This window comes from Dipodomys merriami, unplaced genomic scaffold (genome assembly GCF_024711535.1).
Source record: "Dipodomys merriami isolate MVZ:Mamm:240054 unplaced genomic scaffold, mDipMer1.0.p SCAF_11, whole genome shotgun sequence".
NCBI lineage: Eukaryota > Metazoa > Chordata > Mammalia > Rodentia > Heteromyidae > Dipodomys > Dipodomys merriami.
The window spans coordinates 19,968,075-19,983,519 of NW_027202382.1; the positions used below are offsets into that span (position 1 = coordinate 19,968,075).

General features: G+C 39.0%; 2 protein-coding genes across 2 annotated transcripts in view; both read left to right on the top strand.

The window, feature by feature from the left end:
• Window positions 1-1,591, top strand: part of Tmeff1 (transmembrane protein with EGF like and two follistatin like domains 1) — an 82,899-nt gene extending 81,308 nt beyond the window's left edge. The window contains exon 10 of the mRNA XM_070010791.1: window positions 471-1,591. Coding sequence (XP_069866892.1) covers window positions 471-555 — 85 coding nt within the window. The 3' untranslated portion in view covers window positions 556-1,591. The remainder of the gene's footprint in view (window positions 1-470) is intronic.
• A 394-nt stretch (window positions 1,592-1,985) lies between these two features.
• Window positions 1,986-9,148, top strand: Cavin4 (caveolae associated protein 4). The gene is made up of 2 exons (XM_070005807.1): window positions 1,986-2,495; window positions 8,435-9,148. The coding sequence occupies exons 1-2, from the start codon at window positions 2,088-2,090 to the stop codon at window positions 9,113-9,115; spliced, it is 1,089 nt and encodes a 362-aa protein (XP_069861908.1). The 5' UTR covers window positions 1,986-2,087; the 3' UTR covers window positions 9,116-9,148.
• Window positions 9,149-15,445: the final 6,297 nt, after the last annotated feature.

Genomic DNA, 15,445 nt, shown 5'->3' on the forward strand with positions numbered 1-15,445 from the left:
CAATATGTTCAAATTTGATGTTAGAAGCGCAATTCTTTCTGATTTCAGCCTTCATCTAAACTTGTCATTTTAGGAATGTGACAATGCTCAGGAGACAATACACTGGCCAAAGTCTTCTATGATCACAGGCTTTTGTTTTGTTGTTGTTTTAATGTTGTTAGTCACTGTGGTCAGGCCAGTGGGGAAGGCATTCTTCTCAGGGATGCGTGTGTAGCCGTTTTGCTTGTCCCTGTTCCTAACTATATGTCTGATCTTTCTACCTCCCAGTTTGATGAGTAACAATCTGCTATCACGTTTATCTTGCAAATACATAACGTGTATCAGTTAGCTTCTTGGTGTCTCTGTATATAAACACATGCAATAGGATTTTGTATTCGAAATGTGTATTACTCAGAAACACTTGAAATCTCTTTAACAAAATGGTTCAATTGATCTTTTCCTTTTTTTTTCTTCTTTTTTGTGTGGAACAGAAAATGCCCCAAGAACAATAGAGGACGTCGACAGAAGCAGAACCTAGGCCATTTTACTTCAGATACATCCTCCAGAATGGTTTAAATGGATAACTTTTATATGCACACTGACCATGTGATGTACATTTACGATGTCTTTTTTTAAAGAATGGAAACATTTATTTCAGAGGCCTTATTTTTGGACATTTTTAGTGTAGTACTGTTGGCTCGTATTTAGAATATTTAGCTACAACAGTTTTGGACTGTTTAGTAGTCTTTGTTTTATGTTTTTAAATACAGAAATTGGTTTCACAGATTTGTACCACATGGTAATACTAAAACCTTGTTCTTTACCCACGGAATGTAATATTTTTGCAAAGACGGACCCACTTCACAAACAGTTCTAAAGTCATACTCATTTCTCTCCCAGTGACCATTGCAAATTGACCAAGCATGAACTAAAGGTAAAGATGTTTACAGATTACTTTTCTTACAAAAAAAAATTCTAGAAGACACTGTGTTTAAATAGATATTTAAATGTTTTTGAGATTTAGTATCTGATTTTTTTAGACACTGCCTACTGCATGAACTGTAAAGCTGTGTGTGTTAGATGTAAATTATTTATAAGATGGACTGGAATTTGATTATTCTTCTTTGAAAAAAAATAACTCTAATAATTTGAAATAAAATTACCTGGTACTAGTAATAAGGGAAACAAATCATTGAAAAGTAGATTTAGGTATTGTCAAAATAGACTGTTAACAGATTGGGATGAAGCCTACACTCTCAGTTAAACTACTTTAATACACATTCATTTTTAAGCAGACTATTTGTTTTAACATAAATTGTATCAAGTGTTTGTGAATATCATACAAAAAATAATTGTTAATGATTGGTGCTCTTCAATTGAGCTTAAAAAATGACCCAAGATCTCTCTCAAATTTGTCCTATAGTAATAGCTAGATGAATAGATTGTTGTTGTTTAAAAGTCTGAAGTGTGAGTAGAATGTATTGAGCTGTTTAACGTGTAGTTTAGGTACTCAAAAGTATGCATGTAGAATTCAAAGACTATGTTCAAAATTAAATATTAATTTTCATATTTGGTTTGGAAAAGCATGTTATAATATAACATTTTCTCTATATGGCCTCTGTTTTGGTGTGGTTATTTACTATATTGTTTGGTATTGATATATCAGTCTATATAATAATGAAATTAGTAGACAAAGCAATTCCCCTTTGCTTTTACAAATACTGTTTGAAATGATCTTAAGACAAAAGGTTTCATCCAATATTTGTCAGTTGCTTTTTTTGTTACTCGGCTTATAGGCTTAATATTTGTAACACGGTGGCTTTAATGAACTTAAAGAAAAAAATCTTTCCTTTTCTACCCACACAGTCTTATTTGAGTCCCTTAGTCAGTCAGCAAGCATGTTTGGAACAGTCCCCAGTTCTTTGCAAGGGCTCATATTGCAGGATAGTCACGAATGGGTATTTGTAGTTATAAATACTTGACCACTCTCCAGCAAGTGGGCTTTCCAACCCTTTAAACAACCCTGTTGCCTGTTACCAGGCTGGCTTTTGGTTTCAAGTGCCAGAATTGATTGTGGGTAGGACTCCTTTCTCCGAGAAATAAATAAAATGGAGCATAATGGGTCTGCTTCCAATGCGGATAAAATCCACCAGAATCGTCTGTCCAGTGTTACCGAGGACGAAGACCAAGATGCTGCTCTTACCATTGTGACTGTGCTAGACAAAGTCGCTACCATCGTGGACAGTGTACAGGCAAGTCAGAAGAGAATAGAAGAGAGACACAGGGAGATGGAAAATGCCATTAAATCTGTGCAGATTGACCTGTTGAAGCTTTCACAGTCACATAGCAACACTGGCTATGTCGTTAACAAACTATTTGAGAAAACTCGGAAAGTCAGTGCTCACATAAAAGATGTGAAGGCCCGGGTGGAGAAGCAACAAGTTCACGTGACAAAAGTTGAAACCAAGCAAGAGGAAATAATGAAGAAAAACAAATTCCGTGTGGTTATATTCCAGGTGAGCTCAATTGCTATCATCTAGCTAGCATTCTGTAATTGTAACAAGTCGTATCAGAGGTGTCCAGTGTCACATCTTAGTCCTTGTATATATTTAGTGGTGTTCTATAACAGCAGAAAGCTCAGGAAATAAACATTTCTGTGTTACCTTATGAGACTCTCCAGTCTATCTGTATTTTGAGCTTCTCAAAGCATTTCATGTAATATGAACTGTGTGGCTCAGAGCTAAGACTATTTCTGCCTTTGAAACTTAATATTGGTCAGGCTCGTTCAGCATATTAGCTTTCATATCCCTACAATTTCTCATAGAGAGCCCAGAAAGTTTAACCTGTAAAATAGAAGCTTTTCAGAATATAATTTATTAGAATTTTTATCTGTACCTTACATTAGTAAGAAATGTTACCTGTTTCTAAGTAGACAGTCAGGTAGTTGTTTTATTTTTATATGGTTAATTAAGATATGGCAGTTGGATAAATAATTCCTTAGTTACAAAAATCTTTTTAGTGAATTGAATTATTTTTGTGTGGCTCTGAATATTGAGGTTAATTCCCATAACACTGTACCCAATGCTCAATGCATTTCTTTGAAACAAACATATCATGGCAAATGCATAATATGTCCAATATGTTTTCAAAATTCTTCAAAATTAAAAGAAGTTGAACTCTCTTCTCATAATAAAACAAAACTAAATCCAGGAAACAAGACAAGACGAAACCCCGGGAAGGTATAGGAATTTCACAAAAGGCACAGTAAATAAGGGTGAGTTTCATACCTGTTTAAATAGTAACAACTATTTAAACTTAACTTTTAAGATTCATTTTCATATGCTGTTGGGACTATCGGCTGGCACAACATGTCTGGAAGGCATGTTTTGTTAGGGTACATTATGAACCTTAAAAACTTACAAACCTTCTAGCCCCAAATTTTGTCTTACTAAATAATTGGTTCTCAGCATAAAATCAAGAATGCATGCTAGGGTGTTTACTTGGTGCATATACAATATTTTATCACATGTTCATTAAAAAATGGGAGAAAACAAGGATTAAAAAACAAGATGAAATAGGAACACAGTTGGATGATATAGGCGAATATTTATGAAATGGTGGGTGTGGCCCCATAACCCTCTACTGCATTCTTTATGAATTAGTCAATTCTCCACAGCCCTTGGCCCACTGCTATAGTTATACCAGGAATGGTAGAGTGGCATTTTTGGATTTGGCTTTAGAGGTCATAGGTTACTGAGGAAAAAGATTAGGGAAGAGAGAAAAGTGTTTCTTATTTCACAAGTAGACAGAATGGGCTGTGACATTTGGACTCCTTTTCCGTATCTTTTTCTTCTTCTGGGTCATTGGAGGTCCTTCTCCAACCTTCTAAGGTTTATTTTCAGAGGTCAGTTCCAGGGTTAGTGCAAGTATTGTGGATCCAGGTTTGTCTTTGGAGAATGGAATATTGGTTCTCCATTTCTCTTCCCAGGGCACCAGCCATTGTGTGTTTATTTAATCCTCCATGTGCATATAGTGAGTGGATCAGGTTTCAGTCTAGATTTACAAAAGCCACAGCCAAGAAGTTTCCGAAAAGTTCTAAAAGTTGTAATTAACCTTGTCTATAGGCGTGATTCTGTTTATCCCCCCCTTTTTTTTAATTTGTTTAAAATTTGTTTTTTAGTCAGAATCTTACTATGAGCCCAGGCTGGCCTAGAACTTACAAATTACAGAGTGTGCACCACCATATTCTTGTAAAAATGTTAATATTAGCTGAGCTCTGGTGGTTCCCACCTGTAATTCTAGCTTCTCAGGAGGCTGGGATTTGATAATTCTGGTTCCAAGCCAGGCCAAGCAGTAAAGTGTGAGACTCAGACCTCTAATTAACTACCAAAGAGCTGGAAACAGAGCTGTGGCTCAAAGTGGTAGAGCACTAGCCTTAAGTACGAAAGCTCAGAGACAGTGCCTAGGACCAGCATGGGGAAAAAAAGTTAAGATGTTTATTTACTTCTTTATTTTCTATAACTTACCATTTTTTCTTTCTTTGAGTCCCTGTAATTACTTAACAGAAATGGGACGGTCTGGTTTAGAATAGGCCTCTTTTAAGATACTCTGCTATGAAGATTTGTGAAATTGTCTTGAGTGAACAGCCATTTGTCCTAAAGCAATTCTGCTGTCTTTTATAAACTAAAGAAAGGAAAAAGGCTCATGCAGTGGACACAGGACTCAGTCATGAATTCATTACTTTGATAATCAAGTCCATTTAACCGAAGTATTCAACCTCCTACAAAAATGGCATTTTAAAAATCTTGACAACATAGTGATACTTGGAAATTACTCATTAACACAGTCTTATAATCTTGAATTACCACTACAGTGTATTCGCTATTAACTTATGGTATGATGTGATAAATAGATCTTTATAACAAAGACCTATTTTACTTTCTTTTTTTGTAAAGCCTGGTTTCGGACTGTTTGTCGGACCATTGAAGAGAAAGGGGTGTCATTCCAAATTAAGCTATATTTGAGGAAAAGCTTTTTTTCTTTTGTTCCTCTATCAAGTAGAAATGGCTCTTTGGTGCCTTCCTTTTCTAATTATACCTTCTCAGGCCAGCCCAGCCTTGCTTGCTTCAGCTGCTCCCTGCAGCAGGTGTCAGGAAAGGAAATAACTTCAATGCTTCTAACTGATTCATCAGAGAGTTATGAGACACCTACCTCTCCTTTTTTTCTTTTTTAACTCCTAGATGCTACAACCCTGGAGCCAAAGAATTTAATTTTAAATAAGTATCCAACAAAATAATTCAGCAGGAATTTCTTCCATACCACCAGGCTGATTTTTTAGCATATGTGTAAACATGTTTCTGAGTATTCTTTCTTTTATTGAATAGAATTAATCTTGATCTAAGTAAGAATACAGTTTCTGTTAGAAATGATAACTCCTGATAAAGAAAAACTCCATACTCCTTAAAATTTTGCCTATTTTGTTTTAACTAAATAGTTAGCTAGATTCCTTTACCCTTATGGTCCTCAAGATCACCAATGTCAGTCTGATTCTTCTTCTTCTTCTTCTTCTTCTTCTTCTTCTTCTTCTTCTTCTTCTTCTTCTTCTTCTTCTTCTTCTTCTTCTTCTTCTTCTTCTTCTTCTTCTTCTTCTTCTTCTTCTTCTTCTTCTTCTTCTTCTTCTTCTTCTTCTTCTTCTTCTTCTTCTTCTTCTTCTTCTTCTTCTTCTTCCTTCTTCTTCCTTCTTCTTCTTCTTCTTCTTCCTTCTTTCTTCTTCTTCTTCTTCTTCTTCTTCTTCTTCTTCTTCTTCTTCTTCTTCTTCTTCTTCTTCTTCTTCCTTCTTCCTTCTTCTTCTTTCTTCTTCTTCTTCTTCTTTCTTCTTTCTTCTTTCTTCTTTCTTCTTCTTCTTTCTTCTTTCTTCTTTCTTCTTTCTTCTTCTTCATTTTTTTTTTATTTTTGGGTCCGGTCGTAGGGCCTGAACTCTGGGCCTGGGCGCTGTCCCTCAGCTCTTCAGCTCAAGGCTAGCACTCTACCACTTGAGCCACAGCGCCACTTCCGGCTTTTTTCTTTTTGTTTATGTGGTGCTGAGGAATGGAGCCCAGGGCTTCATGCATGCAAGGCAAGCGCTCTACCACTGAGCCACCTTCCCAGCCCCTGATTCTTCTTATTATTTCATTTTGCTTCACTTTCTTGTAGGATTGGAGACCAGCCCTAGGGCCTTGTACATGTAACTACCTCTGTGCTGCATTTCCAGCCTACAAAAATCTTTAGTTCCATGCCAAGATTAATGACTCCTAAACTTGTTTTTCTAGCTCGTCCTCCCTCCTGAATTCCACGCTCATGTGCCCGCCTCAGCTGCTTACTCAGCACCTCTGCCTCCATGTCCAGTGGGCATTTCCAAAGCAGCATGTTTAGATCTCGTCCTTCCTCTTTACGCTTTGCCTCCTGCTCTTTCCCTATCTCTCCCTTCTTCTGTGGTTTGGGCCATGTACTTGACAACCATCCTTGATATTCCACACCTAAGCTAGTAGCAATAATGTTGGCTCTTTACCTGAACCAGAACCAGAACATTTCTCACCTATCTTTGCCCACAAACACTCTGGTCTATCTCCCACCTGCTTGAACTCAGTGCTGTCTAACCGTTCTTTTTCCTTCTTGTCCCTGTAGTTTGTCTTCAACAGAGTGAGTCAGATCTTACCACAAATCCTTTTTCTTCCTGTCATACATGGAGTAGGGGTCACTGTCATTAGCGGACACAGAGCCTTTCCTGCCTCCCTCATTTTCTCTCCCCTTCCCCCCTTCTCATGTCTGTTGTTCACTTTCTTCTTGCCCAATTCCTGTCTCAGCTCAGATATCATCTTACTAGGAAAGCCCTTCTGGCCACTTGTTTCAAGTAGTACCCTTTCCTGTCACTGAATACCAACTTCCCTGGTTTTTTTTTTTTAAATCTTAGCACTTAATTTTTATCCAGCATGCTATATATTTTACTTGTTTTTAGAATGTAAACTCTTCCTGTTTTCTTCATAGAAATATTCAGTTCTTAGAATATTGACTTGACATATAATGTGTGCTTAGTAACTTCTTGTTGATGGCATAAACCTTTTATTTGATCAAATAATCATTTATCAAGAATACATGTATGTACAAGGTACTCAGCTATTGGGCATACATAAATTTTAGGTGAATATATTGTTACCTTTAAGAAACCTATCATCTGGTGAAGGCTTTAGAAATACACGTGTAAGTCAGTGGAATTCCAGTTCAGTTCAGACAGTGATAAATGTTACAATTGTGGCATACCCATGTTGTTTTGGAGTAAATTGGAGAACAGACTAGCTACTTGGGGAAGTTGAGATACCTGAGTTGATTTTTGGAGAATTCTATTTCCATAAAGCTAAAAGAGGATGAAGATGTATTAAGGGTACACGAGACCATGCATCTAAAGGAATGCAAAGGCAAGAATGCAAACATTGTGCAGAAGGTGTGGACAGGACTGACTGTTGCTCATCTTGAGAGGTGTGGGAAAGTAGGATCAGGTTAAACTGAAGAGCCTTCTTTATAAAATATTATTATTATTATTATTATTAATGTGTGTGTTCTGGTACTGGAACTTGAACTCAGGGCCTGGGCACTGTTCCTGAGCTGCGTTTGCTCAAGGCTAGTGCTCCTACCACTTGAGCCACAGCTCCACTTCTGGCTTTTTTGGTAGTTAATTGGAGATAAGTGTATCATGGACTTTACTGCCCTGGCTGGCTTTGAAGTACCATCCTCAGATCTCAACCTTCTGAGTAGTTAGGATTACAGGTGTGAGCCACGGGCACCTGGCTTGAGTAGCCTTCAAAGTATTCTAAAGGATCCACACTCTCTTCTTGGAGTTTTCAAAGGATATAATCAAGGCTCGATTTTAGAAGTATGTCATAGCAAGTTCTTAGCTGGTGTTCTGGAGGGAGAAGAATCACTGAGAAGGATTTATACAATTTCAGACCTGAGGTGACAAGGACCTGAATGAAGACATTGGTTAAGGAACGTGGAGGGAAAGCTGAGTTATATAGTCTCATTCACAAGGCTTGTGACCAGTTGAGATAATGCTTCTGACTTGTGTGGATCTGGATGATGAAAGGTACAGACAGGAAAGGAAGTGACAAATGGAGAGGATGACGGGGTGGGGGTGGGGGTGGGGGAGAGGGAGGACAGGCAGGCCATGAGTTTTGAACCTGCAAAGTGTGAGGTGTCTGTGGCACATCTGGGTAGAGAAGTTTGCTCAACGATTAGACATGCCTTTATCTTAGAAGTAGAGCAATAAAGATAAAATGTTTGAGCAGAGGATCCCTGAGAAATACCTGCTTTCAGGAGGAGACAGAGCATGAGCAGCAACAACGGTGGTTAGCAACGTGTGGGCAAACAGGTCACAGAGCTATTCAAAAGAAGCACTAATATGCTTTGTTTTTCTCTCCTTCAGGAGAAGACTCGCTGTCCAACTTCCCTGTCTATTGTTAGAGACAAAAACCTCACCGAGAACCAAGAGGAAGAAGATGAAATCTTTGATCCTCCCATAGATCTTTCTTCGGATGAAGAATATTATGTTGAAGAGAGCAGATCTGCCAGGTTTAGAAAGTCAGGCAAGGAACGCATTGATCATATCAAAAAGGCATTTTCCAAAGAAAGCATGCAGAAGACACGGCAGGATTTTGACAAGAAAGTGAACAGAATTAGAACTAGAATAGTGACACCCGAGAGGAGAGAAAGGTTAAGGCAGTCTGGAGAGAGGCTGAGGCAATCTGGAGAGAGGCTGAGGCAGTCAGGGGAAAGATTTAAGAAATCTATTTCCAATGCTGCCCCCTCAAAGGAGGCTTTCAAGATGCGCAGCCTCAGGAAGGCTAAAGATACAAAGGCAGAAGGTCAGGAAGTGGGGAGGGACATGGGTGTGGACATCATTGCAGGCAGCCCGGCTCTCGGCCCCATCCATGAGCTCCACCCCAATGAGTTCAGTGAAACTGAAGAGGAGCCAGGCAGGACAGGGTATGTGCCCCAAGTAGGCAGTGACTTCCCAACCCCTGAGCCTTTAAAGGTTACTTTTAAACCTCAGGTGAGAGTAGAGGATGACGAGTCTCTCTTGTTAGATTTAAAGCAGTCTTCATAAAGAAGGATTACATATAAATCCTTGCTCATGTAGTTTTCATTGAATAATATATTTATATGTCATGCAGGGAAACAGATAGAATGGTTTCATTTCTTATGTTTAAAACCTTAAAGATCACTTATATATGTATCTTCATGTTCTTTGGGAATTCTTTTTACTGAGCATAGACAATTCTTAGCAGCTTTTTCTCTTGTAACCTTCTTTTTCATGGCAGCTGAGGCTTCTAAGTTCCATTCTCTCGCGCTGTAGAGTCATGTGACACTTGTATAAAGCAAATTTATACCCATCATTTACAAGCAGACTCTAAATTTTGGTCTAGATTAATGATGTGGTCCACTGCAAAGATGAATAACATCATGTGTGGATTACATCATCAGGATTCATCCACTCAGTGGATTCTTTCGTCAGCTACACCCCTTCTGAAGCATGTGCATAGAAAAAAAGAGTTGAAGGTCAGGACTTGAGCATTAGTCTGTAACATAATAGCTTTATTATTATGAGACACCTGGCAAGTCACCTGTGTATTCTCATCACTAGAAGTGAGGATGGCTTACCTGTCCTGCCCTTTTCCGTGGACGGCTATGAAGATCAGAGGAAATGTCATACACTCTGGGAGAGCCAGAAGCACAACCAGAGAAACACAAGCCACACTGTTCTCTGAAAAGCAGAATCAAAATAATTACGTATTGTGACAAAGCCCCAAGCATTAGGCAGAGGGGCAGGGAGCGGGGGACAGGAAGTAAAGGTTGGGCAGAAACTAAATTTGATCTCAGACATCTTTTCACAAATAAAAACTAATTGGCTCCAATGATCACATTTTCAACAGGGAATACAACCAAACTTTGGGTGTCATTGGTTCTTAAAATGTTCTTTGGAAAATTGTTTTCTAATTTTCTTTTGATTTAGATTTGGGATCGACTATAGAAACTTTTGTTTGAAATGCACGATGTGTTGAGAGTTCTGTTGTCAAGTCTGCCCTGGTGAAGAAGGTTTGGGAATCATCTCGAGTACTTCTGTTCATTACCAACAGTATTTGCAATTTTGGCCATGCTGCTCTGGGGGAAGCCAGATTTCAGGTAGCTCTTAGCTGTGGATGTGCAGTCAAGAAACATGCAAAGAAGAGGGAAATGGTCATACTTGTTCTGAACTGCCACTATATTTTTAGGTCTTCTGATTTTTTTAAAAAAATTAGAGACTTGATGGAATTATTGTATTTGAAGAGGTTAGCAATTTTTCAATTTTCACTTTTAGGTAAGACAGTTAAAAAAATCATGTAATAGATAAAAATAATTTGCCAGGAATGGTGTTTACACTACTGGAATCCAATATTCAGATGGCTGAGTCAGGTAGATCATGAGTTTCAGACTGTCTTGGGCTGCATAGCAAATCTTCTCTGAAAGAAAATAAGAAAAAAAAAACCTCACATATTCATAAGTGCACACAGAACAGCTTTAAAATGTTGCAATCGGGGCTGGGAAAGTGGCTCAGTGGTAGAGTGCTTGCCTTGCATGCATGAGGCCCTGGGTTCGATTCCTCAGCACCACATATGCAGAAAAAGCTGGAAGTGGTGCTGTGGTTCAAGTGGCAGAGCGCTAGCCTTGAGTTGAAGAGCTGAGCAACAGCGCCCAGGCCCAGAGTTCAGGCCCCGTGACCGACAAAATAAATAAATAAATAAATAAATAAATAAATAAATAAATAAATAAATAAATAATTTAAATAATTAATTAAAAATTGCAATGAGGTGCCCAGAATTTGGATTTGGGAGTTTGATTCAGTGTCATTTCCTCTCCTCTTTGCCTCAATACAGAAAAATCATCAGTTGTTCATCTTCTTATCTTTTTATATTGGTAATTCAAGTGTATTCAATATTGAGTAAAGCCTTGAAAGAATAATTCCAAAGACATTTTTTATTACAGTTTAGAAGGAGTTTGTAGAGTTTGAATGCCTATTCACACGTTTCTTTAAAAGCCATAATAAATTTGAATTTACAAAGACATTGTTGCAAAATTTGTCAGTCTCCTAGTCATAAATATTTTTTACTAATGATGAATGGTAACAACAACCCACAAACAGAGTCTGATATAGTTAATCCTCCTTGTAAGAAGATATGTTTCAAGATTTATAAGAATGAAAGGAAATTGTAAGGTTTTTCATTCTGGTGCTAAACAGAATAAATATTAGTTGGGCTACAGTATTTTCCTGCAAATACTGTCAAGGAATTTTCCTTACGGACTCCATTATATAACCAGACTTGACATTTTATGGAATATTTCACATACAGGTATATTTGAATTCTGATGAAGTTGTAACCTTGTCAGGAACAGTAGATTTTGTGCACAAACACTAAAACAATTTTCCTCCCTTGGGAGTCATATTCTTGCTGCTAGGATTTTCCCTCTATGTCACATCAGTCTACAGATCTCCTCTATTCAGGACATTTCTAAATTCCATGATCATAATGTCTTCAACTTCCACATTTCCTTAGTACAAAGATAATGATCTGTGAAGTAACTTCTCATTTAATATACAGGATATTCTAGTCAGTGTTCATTCTCTTAAAAGTCTCAGAAGATATCAGTGTTTTATAAAGTACATCTATCAGACTTTCATCAGTTTATTCAATAAAGCCATTATCAGGCCATCTGCCTTTCTTACTATGAGGCTGAGCAACATAGCATCAAAGACACCAGGGCAGGGAGCCATTTTGAAATCCTTTCCTCAGAGGAGAGGAGGAGATGCAAGACTGCATGGAAGGTGGCTTCATTCTGGCTTCTATGTTAGAGAAACTGGGTGAATGTGAATCGACACTAATGTGCATGAAAGTTCAGCTTGCTAAGAGTACATGTGTGTATGTGTGTATGAACTCTACTGACAAAATGAAAATAAACTACCTTGACTTCATTCTATTTATTTATTTATTTATTTATTGTCGGTCGTGGGGCTTGAACTCTGGGCCTGGGCGCTGTCCCTCAGCTCTTCAGTTCAAGGCAAGCACTTTACCACTTGAGCCACAGCGCTACTTCCGGTTTTCTGATGGTTTATTGGATTTAGGAGTCTCACAGTCTCTCCTACCCGGGCTCCTGAGTAGCTAGGATTACAGGCGTGAGCCACCAGCGCCGGGCGACTTCATTCTTTTGTGACATTAAAGGGATTGGTTTAGAGCAAAGCCTACACATTGTAGTCCTCAGAACCATTGTTAAATGTAATTCTCTTACATGAAAGCACTGGACGTTTCCTTTTTCTGGAGACATATTTCCTATAGCTTCTGTTATTGAACTGTGCTAAGAAAATTTATAGATTATGGTTCCTAAAAAAGGTGAGTGACTGTTATGTATTCGATTTCAGTTTGCTAGTACCTGGTCTGTAGTGAATGAACAATGAAACCGCTTCACGCTCAGTCTTGTGTCATTCTTGTGATTAGGTCCTGTCCGAGGAGTTAGGGCTCTTCCTCCCAGATTAGAATCTGTCATTATTGGCGAGGAGAAGGCCTCCTGCTGGGTACAGTTTGAAGGCATAACCTGGTTTGTATTCTTGTGGGGTGGTGTGCAAAGGTTAGCCTACCCCAGTGGATGTGGCTCTTCCTGCTATGGAGACCTGTTTCAGACACACTGAATTGAGGGGTTGCTCTGCAGTGGGGACCAATGGAGGAGGAGTGGCAGGTTGGATGTACAAACCAGTCTAAAGGAGGGGGAGGGCTACACATTGTAGAAAATGAGGTGAGAAAATAATGGGCATTTTGAAGGAAAGACTGGATAGAGATCTTACCTGCCCAACTTTTGTATTAAGAAGTCCGTTTTCAGAGGACTAATTCCAGAGAGACTAACAATTAGGAAGTGATTTAGTTTCGTGTGAGATGTGATGCCCGTTTTGAAGGGGGCTAGGGAGGTAGAGCGGGCTGCTCTCCAAGTTAAGCTATTCTGAACAGTTGTTCCTAGGCTCTCCTTTGAGGGAGAACTTTCTTATGATTAGTCTGGGGCATCATTAGTTAGAAAAGGCTGAGTTCTCTGTCAAACCCGGTTTCCAACCCTCTTACTTAATCTATTTCAAGAGAAACATGACAAATTATTCCAGCCTGAAGCTCAGAATTATAACAAGCCCGCACTGTGTATGGATTGGCTCCATTTCTTGCCATGAATCCATTAAAGAATTACTCCTGGCTGAAGTTTACCCACGGCATAGTATTGTAAGGCAGCCAAGTTTTTCTAATAATCTCATGGGCCAATATTCATAATTTATTAGGATCTCATTAGACCTTGTATCTGAACGAGTTTTAAGTTCCGAAACCATGATTAGGTAGATAAAGTGTTTTAGGGTAAAATGAAATCCATTATTTTATGAGTGTATCATTTTAGTCATGTAAGCATCTTTCAAGTGGCCACATTTATTTGAAATGTTTCCCTGTAACAAGAAATGAATTAATGGGATTGTGCGTGGGGTGTGCTTGGTTCTAGTTCAAAGCAGAAAAGTAGGTAGAGGACAACATTGATGCTCCTGTCCAAATATACAGTCCTGTCAAAACAGAGGATTACCTTTTTCTTTAGTAGGAGGGAAAATATCTAAACAAACCACAGATGGTAAATTCACGAGGAAAATATAACCAAAATAGTCTGTACTTGAAATTTATATAGTTCTTTCACATAAAAAAGAACTCACCAAACCAGGTGCTCACTTCTGAAATCCCAGCTACTAAGGAAAGAAAGACAGAGGTTCAAAGCCAGTCTGGACAAAAGATTAGTGAGACTCCATCTCAGTAAAAGTGAGGTTGTGTGTGTGTCTGTCATCTCAGCTGTGTGGAAAGCCATCCTTCAGGACAACTTGGACAAAAACTTGAGAACTAAACAAAAGGGCTGGAGGCATGGCTCAAGTGCTAGAGTATCTGCCTAGCAAGTGTATGACCTTGAGTTCAAGCTCCCAAAAGTGTAAATAAATCACTAAGAGCTATGTTGGTGGTAGATGCCTGTAGTTCCCGCTACTCAGGTAGAGGTAGAAGGATCTTAGGTTTTAGGGCTGGGAACATGGCTTACATGGTAGCCACTGGCTTTGCAAGCTTGAGGCACTGAGTTCAACTGTTGGTGCCACCCCCCTTCCCCCTTCCCCCTCCCCCCCAAAGGAACCACCTACCAACAGTTCAGGCAAATACTTACTGGAGAGTTAGTAGTAATTGCTATTCTCCCATATTTAAAAAAATCATTTTCCAGTCATATAGATTAGAGAAAGATCAAAACTGGTTAGGATCCAAAAGAGCCTGTGACTGGGGTTGAATGGAACCCAAACTTTAGGAATGTCATGGATTATTTTTCCTGACTTTCAAACTTTGTTCAGAAAGGATGATGATTACCTTTATGAAAAAAACCCCCACAAAAACAAAAAAACCTCAGTGGCTCCTATGAGGTATGGGAATGAGAATGAAACATGAAATCCTGGGTCTTATAAATAAAGACAAAACACAAAACACGACAATCAGTTGAGTGAAAGGTTACACCAGGAACAGTGCCTGGAAGAACCTGGAGAAGGGCAGCCCAGTGGTCTCTGTTGTCTTTTTTTTTTTAATTTAATTTAATTTTATTTGTGAACATACTGTACAGAGGGGTTACAATTGCATGGGCAGGATAATGCGTACATTTCTTACCAAGCATTGCAGCCTCCTCCTTTGTTTACCCTTCACATCACTTCCCAGCCTCCCCCCTCCCCCCCATCCCAATCCTTCTCCTTCCACCCTCCCCCCCCCCCCCCCCCCCGCACCGACGTTGTAAAGCTCATTTTGGACATGACAACGTGTACTTCTCATTGTTGCAACAGGTCCACCTGTATCCTTAAACAACTGGTTTTTCCCCATCTCCTCCACAAGTGTCTCTGTTGTCTTTGAGGAAGAAAATGTGTCCAAAGGCAGGAAGAGGGACTCACGGGCTCTTGTGTAATAGAAACCTCTTTCCAGGGATGTTTCAAGAATTGAACAATCCTCTATTGGGAGGCAAGGAGGTTCTTGACATGGCCAGAGAGGAATGCATGTGCTCTGTTTCTTCGGTTCTAGTTTCCTCACAACAGGTAGCCAGGACTGTCCTATTCACGTAACTCTTTTTATAGAGCCTTGGGTCCCAATGCACCGTGTTTTCTCTCAGATTCTGAGTTAAGTGCAAGAGACTGTTTCTCATCTCTCAGAATCAGTTTCTTGTACCTCCCATAGTTCAATGGCTGTAGTAGAAGTTTAAGAAGTATTTGCTAAACAAAAACAAATGCCTCTGAATATCTTTGGAGTAGTCATTGGTTGCATTGGATAGTTCTACATTGAGCAGCTATCATTCCACACTGTTTTAGAAGTAATGCTGTGAA

Coding starts and splice junctions, on each gene's coding strand:
- Cavin4 (XM_070005807.1), top strand. CDS start 2,088: ATGGAGCATAATGGGTCTGCTTCCAATGCGGATAAAATCCACCAGAAT. Junction 2,496..8,434: donor TCCGTGTGGTTATATTCCAG/GTGAGCTCAATT, acceptor TCTCTCCTTCAG/GAGAAGACTCGCTGTCCAAC.